This window comes from Epargyreus clarus, unplaced genomic scaffold (assembly GCF_041222505.1).
Source record: "Epargyreus clarus isolate Ecla_fem2 unplaced genomic scaffold, WU_Ecla_fem_2.2 ptg000017l, whole genome shotgun sequence".
NCBI lineage: Eukaryota > Metazoa > Arthropoda > Insecta > Lepidoptera > Hesperiidae > Epargyreus > Epargyreus clarus.
This window is the reverse complement of record NW_027332225.1, coordinates 6316976-6324966: the sequence shown is the minus strand read 5'-3', so window position 1 is coordinate 6324966 and position 7991 is coordinate 6316976. Positions and strand designations below refer to the sequence as shown.

Below are 7991 nucleotides of genomic sequence, written 5' to 3'. Positions count from 1 at the left end.
ATTTCAATATTATCCTCACGAAAGCACTTACACTTAACAATACCGTTTTCAGAATAAATACCCATTTAACGTCCTCCTTCGAATTCTGTATAGAACAGTATACGACGTTGATAACGTACAAGTGGCGTTTTCTCTTCAAAGTTTTCCTATTCAATTGATATATTTTATATATAACGATGAGATTCTCATTTTCATCAGAAAATTTCAAAGGAAAATTGACGGTTTTAAAACCATATCTCCCTTACGGAGTATTAGAATCATGGGATGATTTAGATCCAAAACTTTACCACTCCATTCATATTTATTGGCTTAAATTTTATGGCATGTGGTACAATAACCATCCTCCGAATTCCATACAATTTTGGGCACATATATTGTACACTACAACTGTGTTATGGCTCGTGTGTTTCCTGCCTTGTATTGGAGAAGTTGTTTACTTATTGAGGCGGAAAGAAAGTATTGGTGATATCGCAGAAGGGTATATACTTTTTGGGGCAACAAAATATTTTCGTCAATAATCGGATTATTGTGAGGAAAAAATTAACTTTCCTCCCTATTTTTTGCAGCTTGTACTTATTCCTTAGTGAGATGTATACGTATTTTAAAATAGCGGTGTTTTGGTTGAACAAGGATAAAATATTGAACCTCCTAACATATTTGCATTGTAAAGAGTTTAAGGCTGAAGAAAAGGAACACCGACATATTCTGAAGAGGAGTATCAAAACGGCTCGATTTGTAATGACATACTACGCTACTATTTGCGTCGGTGCAGTTTCTGGTAAGATACAGTTTCATGTTGCGAGGATGAAATTGATACCCGTATTTATATGAAATACGTTTACGTTGCATGTAAATATATAGTTGATATACTACATGGAGAGAGACAAAGAGACAATCAAACAGACATACACATAGGCAAGGTGATAAAATTATTGACAAGTAGGTATATAGGCTAGTGATAGGCCTAGTGGTTAAGAAACTCGGCCTCTCGATCGAGGGATCTGAGGTTGAAATCCCAGGCACACATCTCTGATTTTGCGAAGTAATGTGTGTATTAGAAATTAATTATCACTTGCTAATACGGTGAAGGAAAACATTGCGAGGAAACCTGAATACCTGAGAGATTTATAAAAAAAAAAACTCAAAGGTATGGGAAGTCTACCAATACGCACTTGGCCAGCGCGGTGGACTATGGCCTAATCCTTCTCATTATGAGAGGAGACCCGTGCCCTCCAGTGGGACTGTAATGGGTTGCTGATGACATCTACAAAACTACGAAATAAATAAAAGTTACAAATTCTAAAACCCGTATCATTGTATTCAACGGTATTCATAATGTCTTATTTTCACAAAAAAAAAACAGTACGCATTTTGTATTACACTATTTTGTTGTATTTTTCTTTATCCAAGGAGCCTTACAGAAAATGTAAGAATTTATACTTTCAGTGGGAATTGTAATGCCATTGACGGAAAACTTCGATGTTCTGCCGACAAACGTGGAATATCCATTCTTTGATGCTTATCAATCACCAGCATACGTCATAATATATCTACATCACGTAAGTTTGGAAAATATAAGATGAGGTACAAATAGCTGCGATAAACAAGGTTACATAATATTTTGTTGTATGGTACGAGAAATTAATTTTCGAGTGAAAACCGTCAGCTATTGGTGTATTGTTAAATTATTTTTGAAAGTGGTAGAACCCTTTGTGGTTCGACTCCGGCGGCGCTACCGCCACACCTATTTCTACCTCATAACAGTAGTGTTAAGCGCTGCTGTGTTCGCGTTTGACGGGTGTGTTCGTTCCAGTTTAGTCGTCAGGGGTAGCGGCGCATCTGTGGCCGACCTCAGGTAGGAATATCTAATCCTATTTGGGGTTGATTACGGATGTCCATGGGCGGCAGTAGCCACTTATCATCAGGTTGACTGCATGCTCGTTTGCTACTCCTATATTATAAAAAAAATATAAAAATATAAAAAATAAATAATTTGATTAACATTTATGGGCCTAGTACCACCCGTCGCAAATTTCACTTGAAACATATTGTGAGCCGGGTTTGGGATGAGTTACAAAAGTCGAAGAGAAAATATTCCGAAGGCTTATATTAAAACTCGCTTTCATTCATTTTTCATTCTCTCGAATGGAATCCTTTTTAATCCTTATTTAATCTGTATTGTACTCAAACTACACGTTATGTCTGTCATTACCAGCTGCGTGCAATAAGAATTAATGTAAAACGGACCGCACGTATATGTTTTTGATTCATTACGGTGTACTTGTTATATGTATTGAAGTACTATAGATGTTTAATTCAGTAATAAGAGATAGATTCACATGAGATGATAGAGCAAGCATATACTCCATATGCTTGCTTGTGTCTTCAATTTTGTAAAAACATCTCTGTTAATAAATGTATACAATCAGCATACAAACAATAGAAAAAATGTTGTTAACGTATGAAATAATTCGAATTGAGCACATTGAAGTGAGATATCTATTACTTGTTTCAATTAAGTTGATTACAAGTAGATACGTACAGAATATTATAACGAATCTATATCCATCGTTTGTTTTAAAGTTGTTATATATCTATTGTACGCTTAGTTTTAAGCACAGTTTTTTCAGTCTATTAATTAATATTTTTTCACTGACTCCTTAAATTTATTTCCAGATATATTATAAGCCAGCGACGTGCATAATAGACGGCGTGATGGACACCATTCTAGCGGCATTTGTAGCGTCGGCTAGTAAGGAGCTTATAAAATATGACGTCATTTCACGATATTTTAGATACATTTTACTTCAGAACTTGCAGTTAATATGAGATCGTTCTGTGTCCATAGATTGAATTATTTAATTAAGTGAAAAACTTCTATAAGATATATCTTAAAACATATAAAACACTTCTGATAACACGATATTAAAATATTATAACTAAATATTTTTTATACCTTCAAGTTAAGTGATAATTATTTTTTTCATACACTTCTTATACATAATACTCGTATCTATCGCTAAGTTAATAGTGTGTTTATTTATGTGAATTACTGCATTTAATTTCCTTATTTTTGATTTTTTACAGTTGGTCAAATAGAAATTTTAGGGTACAATCTTCGAAACTTTGATCTGCTAGCGGAGAGGGTGCGCAGAAGGGATATTATGGGACAATATAAATCTAAGGACTACTATGCGCGATATGTTCTCAAAAAGTGCATTATTCATTACAATGTCATCATTCGGTACTCAATTTTACTAGTAATTTATAATTATTAGAAAGTATGTACTTTTAGTATGTTTCTATTGTTAGTATATGTATAATTTCTAGACAATAGATAATTTAAAAAATATACAGTGTTTATTGCAATACTTATATATATTATATTTAATTTATAATTATAATGCTTCCAAGGATTAAATCTTTACTAAAATATTAATAAAACAAATTTACTTTCAGTTACGTGTCCTTGATTGAGAATGCCTTCAGCCTGGCTTCGGTGCTGCAGTTTATGCTTAGCGTTATGGTTCTTTGCCTAATAGGAATACAATTTTTATCGGTACGATTTTTTACCTAAAACTAATCAATAACGCTTCTCGGTTTGTTCGCTTGTTTCTCTATAATGTTGACTATTGATATTTGAGCTAATAAAAAAATGAAATAAAGGTTTCAAAGGTATGTGAAGTCTACAAATTTGCAATTGGAAAGTGCGGTGGAATATGGCCTAATCCTTTTCATTCTGGAAGGAGACCCGTGCCCAGGAGTAGGGCCAGAAAATGGTTGATCATAATGATTGGAGCTAATGATAATATTTTTATGCTCACGTAATTTCGGAAAGTAACACATTCGAACGATGGACTTAGTGTGGGACATTGAAATTCATATTATTGGTCATAAAGTTTTATCCCAGACATTTTTATTACTTATTAGATAAACATATTCGCAGATTGAGAATCCCATAAGTCATCCGATGCAAATAATCTGGATGGCGATTTACTTGACGTGTATGTTGATTGAGGTTTTCATACTGTGTTGGTTTGGAAATGAACTTATACTGAAGGTAGGTGCTAAGTAATTTATACATTTAGTAATTTATACAATTTATCAACACCACCGCTGTAGCTTTTCCAACTCTATGTTCTCTATCATCTTTGTGAATCAGAGTTCTCGAACGAAATTATACGAAATAGGTAGAGTTGCCTACTAAAATCGGTATATTCGTAACCAAAATCAGTATATGGCACAACAATAATACAATATTACATTTTGATGACCTGACATACCTATATTTCACAGAGTATCCTGACGAGCTTTTTTTTCCGCTTATACTTGACTATCTATCGATTTAGTAAATTAACTTCATCCCAAAATAGCTCTAAACAATTAGGAATCTTTTAATTTGTTAATAATTTCTTAAAATTCTCCACTCTGTATTAGAAATCGGTAGAAAAATAACAAATAATTAGGTATGATATACATCTTCTAAAATCGTGGAAAAATCAATGTATTTTGGTAGTTTGATAGGACAGGGCCAAAACGGTAGAAATACCGAGAGATCGGTAGGTTCGAGAACACTGTTGTGAACGTTGCCTCTTTCTACCCTGCCAGCCAGCATTGCAACCGACTAGATACCGCAGTAACATATACTATAGTGATAATAGTTTTCTATTCATTACATTATTATCTTTGACGACCCGCGTGGCGGAGCGGTCACCATACCGGTCTGACGCGCAAAGGGTCCCGGGTTCGATCCCCGGCCAGACAGATATTTAAATGATGAATTTAGATATCTGTTCCTGGGTCTGGGTGTTTGTGTATTTGTCTTTGTGTGTGTCCATGGCACCCACGACACAGGGAATCCTATCCTGTGGGGCTGTGAGTGTAGAAAGCGTTTATTTATCTTTATTTATTTATTTATCATTGCAGAGCTTAGAATTACGGCGTGCAGCTTTCGAAGGACCTTGGTTGAATATGGACCCTAAAACAAATATGTTGTTAATTATTTTCTTGGAGCGGTGCAAGCGCCCTTTGAGGGTTACTGCTGGGAAAATATTTACTTTATCACTCGACACTTATACTAATGTGAGGCTCAAATTAATTTGTTAAAATTGTATTTTGATTTGATTTTCCCACTGCTTGGGACAAGTGTGTTCTTACAATACAATACAATACGGGTGAAGGCCTGGAAAATAATTCACCACGATTCTCTAATTTAGCCCCTAATGATCACCCATTCAATTTCCGACTGCGTCTAACTTTGCTTAACTATTGTATATTGGTCAATTAAGATCTCAAGATCTCCACGAGCCCGGGTCTATGCACGTATCCATTTTATAATGTTCTTCAAACATCTTGAAGAATATCTTAACACGTTCACTGCGGTTCACCCACAATCGGCCCGACGCGGCGCCAAACCAATATGCGCACAGGAAAAATAGGTCTTTCTCGCTAGTGCGAAACCTGTTTCTTGGGTATTTTTACGAATATGACAAAGACAAATATAGTTTTCGATTTGTGACCAACAATGTAGAAATATAGCAATCTAATAATGCGGCAGGCCTTTTTCGACCTCCGCCGCATAGAACATAAAAATATAAAAAAGTTATCTCAGTGCGGGGGCAGGCCTGTTTTGGTGGATGACCGCTCGCGACCTGTTGCCGCACTGTGCAGATGCGTACGCGTTGAGCTGCCAGTAGTGTTGTGCTAGCTTCAATGAAAGTGACGAAGAAATTTTGTCGAAAACAAAAAGAATGAGTCGCCTGGTTCTAGAAATCATATTTACGTCAGCCCCAGTGGGACAAAAATTCATGTGATGAAATCTGTCTCCAACTATACAAAAACACGTAAGTTTAAATTCAGTAGTGTTATTTAATTTGATTTATTTATCAGTAATTATTAAAAGAGTTTGCATCATCTTACTTTTCAGACGATCAGAGATTCCGCCTGCATTGTCTTAACAACCTGGGTATAACTAAGACAGTGATATTTTCATATAAATTTATATATTATACATATTATATATAATAAATTTAATAAAATTAATGACTCGATATTTTCTTTTCTTTTACTATCCCATCACTTCAAAAATTACACTCTAGTGCGGTATCGGGCCTTATCGACCAGACATTTTCGATTGCTAATTTCTCATTTTCTATTTGGAGGAGCCAGGGGCGGGACTAATGTATAGACAAGTGATTCATGAGGATTTTAAAAGTATAAAAATTTGTAATGTAAAATGCGCCTTGACTAAGATAATAGGGCTTCAATACCACCCAGAGGTGTCGGGTCGAAAAGGCCTGCCACGCACAATAAGAAAGTCAAGTGGATGCATTTTTGGACTGCCGTCGCACTAGCTGAAAGTTACTGTTTTTTTTTACGCAGCCAACGTGTTAAACATCTTGAAACTCTGTTTGGAATGTTCGAAGAATTTTACGCGTTTATGTCTGGCTATGCAAATGTTTTCATGAAGGTTTCATAAATTTGTCAAATTTATTTCATAAATAGATTAGTATGACAATACTACAAATTATTTGTAGCTGTTTAGATAAATCACAGTAAGGTAACATATTTTAACATTGAAACAATATGAAAATCAAACCAGTGGTTGTCAAGTTGCTAAGCAAATCGATCAACTTATCTATCAATCGATCAAAAAGAAAGGAAAGTATTAAATACGTGCTGGTATCTACCTCTTATTCTTATCTAAGAGTTCTTTGAATACAATCCTTTTATATACGAGCACATAACGTAAGTTCTATACATATACCCGTATACGCAAGGCAGTACAATATCGTTATATCCGTTATGCTGGCAGAGGTTTCTATGCGAGACACCTACGTAGCCGGCTGTAATGCAGCTAACCGTACTGCCAAATTTATTACTTAGGCTGCACTGATCCTGGGCTTGTGCCATCTACGAGTGTATCTTTGTATTACGCTGTAATCCAATTTGAAAAGCTGGTATCCTAAGGTGTTAAGTGGGAAATGTATTAACGATCGAAATGCTGGCCTCTTTATTTTTTGCATAGAAACGAGATAATTAACTTGGTTTAGACTTAGATTTTGCTGGAGGCTGCGTTAAGGGCGTGGGAAGATCGCGAAGGATTTCTTTGTTAAACTGATTTGAATTTCCTGTAGGTACCTAATTGGATAAATAAATTAGGCTGTTTACCCACTATTAACGTCATTATCTATTTGTTTCTGACCGAACATTCACTTAAAGAAAAAAAATAATGACGAAAATATTTGGAGTTTGAATAATTTAAACCCATAGTTATACGCAGACTGAAATTCATTTCTATATAATAATAATAATAATAATTACATCGCATAATGTCTTTCGGGTTGATGCTGATCACATAACCTAGTTAAGCCAATCGCTGTAAGTGTGGGAAGACCCTTATATTACTTGTAAAGTAAAAAGTTCAATAACATCAACATCGTCTACAATAAAGTTTCTATTAAATAAATAAAAGTAGATACATATTTTATCTAGGTTTATATTCCGTTTTTATTTATAATCCGAATTTTGTATTTTTTCAGCTTATCAACTGGTCGTACAAAGCTTTCGCAGTAATGAGGAACATGAAGAAATAAATAGCACAATTTGCACCGAAATTATATTTACATATAATATGTAGTTTGTAGAATAGTATTCAAGGGTGTAGAATAAATGTTCTTTAATATACACTTCATTTTACTCCTTATAAATATGCCAAAGAGCTTAGTTATTTTCGTTATGAGATTGACATCGGCTCATGAATGTAAAACGGTTTTTGCATTAAATATTCTTTGGTTGCGTTCCGCGGAAAAATCGTTGAGATTTGGTTAACAAAAGGAGCTTCAATTGATTACATTCCTATGCAAATTGGCGATACGATGGGCAGAATGTATGCTCGTCGAGCGCCCAATAAATTCCATCAGGTTCTTTAATAGAAATTCCCTGTGTTTCAATGCATCCTGCTGGTAAAGTAATAGGTTTGCGTACTACCT

The 7991-nt window shown here is 34.8% G+C and overlaps 1 protein-coding gene across 1 annotated transcript; it reads left to right on the top strand.

Annotated features, from left to right (window-relative positions):
* Positions 1–308: 308 nt before the first annotated feature.
* On the top strand, positions 309–7595 carry Or-44 (olfactory receptor 44). The gene is made up of 9 exons (XM_073082031.1): positions 309–478; positions 585–778; positions 1447–1559; positions 2677–2752; positions 3088–3244; positions 3460–3559; positions 3947–4060; positions 4927–5082; positions 7542–7595. Exons 1-9 carry the CDS (start codon positions 324–326, stop codon positions 7593–7595), a joined length of 1119 nt encoding a protein of 372 aa, XP_072938132.1. The 5' UTR covers positions 309–323.
* The last annotated feature ends 396 nt before the right edge of the window (positions 7596–7991 follow it).